We start from the raw sequence: 1,627 nt of genomic DNA, 5'->3' as shown, positions 1-1,627 counted from the left end.
TCTCTCTGATGGGAGAGTGGGATTAGGGTGAGTTTGCCTTTTGTGTTTGTATTGGGACAGCTTGGCAAGGGACACAGCAAATTCTGGAAGACAAGGAGAGTTGATTGATTCATGAGAAACTTGTCAACTTTTTGATCCATACTGAGTATAGAATGACCATTAAATTGCACCTGGCTGGAATGAATTGATATAATTGTCAGATTAAAAGTCAGGTCATCTACTTTCAGAAACCTGAGATTTTTCGATTGCTGTGCTCAGTCCCTGTGGTTTCCATACAGTAGAGCATTGAGGTTCTTGTCAAATTGAAAATAAGTTCTGATTTTTAAAATGAAGCATTCCACAGAAACAAGCTGCTGGTAAATGGTACATACTGGATCCTAACATGAACTCTCTGAGTCTGGCGTATGGCTGGCTGTGGGAAAGTACATTGACTCTTTGTAAAGGAGTGCAGCCCAGCCCAGCCCAGGGCGTGTTCTGACTAGCCTCTCCCCGTCCATCCCATGCATCTTCAGTGTTAACCTGTCAGCTTCAATCCCAGGTGAAGGTGTGGGTTTTGCTGACAGCAGCAGTACTCCAAGCCAGTGTGTGAGTAGAGGCGGGACTCCGGCTGCAATATAAGGAGCAGTGAGAGGCTGTGACCCTCGCGGTGTGCAGCAGTTGGTGAACAGCTTCCTCCTCTCTCTGTCTCTGTGCCTCATTGCTCAGCACCATGTCTGTAAAATTGTCAAAAGGTGGCTGGGGCAGTGGGAGCTCCATGCGTATCTCTCAAAGTAGGGGTAGCATGCCCGGCCGGCGGATTTATCAGTCTCAGAGTGTGCAAGGGTTCGGGTCAGGAGCTCGCATCGCCTCAGTGTCCAGCAGTTCCAGTATGGCACTGGGCAGTGGCCTGGGCATGGGGAGCAGCTCACTGGGCAGTGGCCTGGTCATGGGGAGCAGCTCACTGGGCAGTGGCCTGGGCATGGGGAGCAGCTTGCTGCTGGGTAATGAGAAGGTGACCATGCAGAAACTGAATGAGCGTCTGCACAACTACCTGGAGAAGGTGCGCTGCCTGGAAGAGGCCAACAGCAAATTGGAACTGCAGATCCGACAGTACTACGAGAAATCGACCCCTGCTCAGAGAGACTGGACCGTCTACTGGGTCACCATCAAAGATCTCCGTGACCAGGTGAGGATCACAGTGACTGGGTCAGAGTCTAAGGACACGGGAGGCCACTTTGGACTGAGATGAGGTGAAATGTCTTTACCCTGGGATTGGGAGCCTGTGGAATTCTCAGTTGAGGCCAAAACACTGAATATTTTCAAGGAGTGAGATATAGTTCTTAGGGCTAATGGGGAGAAAGTGGGAATAGCATCAGCATGACCACATGAAATGGCAGGCAAGACCCAAAGGATTGAATGGCCTACTCCTGCTCCTGTAGCTGCAGCTTCATCCACACACACCTACAACAACAACTTGCATTTTTTAGCACCTTTCATGTAATGAGCGACCCCAAGGCACTCGTGAAACAAAACTGGGGGTTGGGTGGGACAATTAGAGCTGGAGACTTGAGAGGTTAGAGTGATGGGTGTGGGGAGTTAAGGTGGGGGAGTGGAGGGGTTAGGGTGGGGGGATTAGGGTGGGGTCTGT

General features: G+C 50.5%; 1 protein-coding gene across 1 annotated transcript in view; it reads left to right on the top strand.

Annotated features, from left to right (window-relative positions):
• Positions 1-634: 634 nt before the first annotated feature.
• Positions 635-1,627, top strand: part of LOC122539709 (keratin, type I cytoskeletal 19-like) — a 7,729-nt gene continuing 6,736 nt past the window's right edge. Inside the window, exon 1 of the mRNA XM_043674718.1 lies at positions 635-1,165. Coding sequence (XP_043530653.1) covers positions 710-1,165 — 456 coding nt within the window. The 5' untranslated portion in view covers positions 635-709. The remainder of the gene's footprint in view (positions 1,166-1,627) is intronic.

This window comes from Chiloscyllium plagiosum, chromosome 33, assembly GCF_004010195.1.
Source record: "Chiloscyllium plagiosum isolate BGI_BamShark_2017 chromosome 33, ASM401019v2, whole genome shotgun sequence".
Lineage (NCBI taxonomy): Eukaryota > Metazoa > Chordata > Chondrichthyes > Orectolobiformes > Hemiscylliidae > Chiloscyllium > Chiloscyllium plagiosum.
The sequence above is the reverse complement of the archived record's forward strand: the minus strand, read 5'-3'. Positions and strand labels throughout refer to the sequence as shown.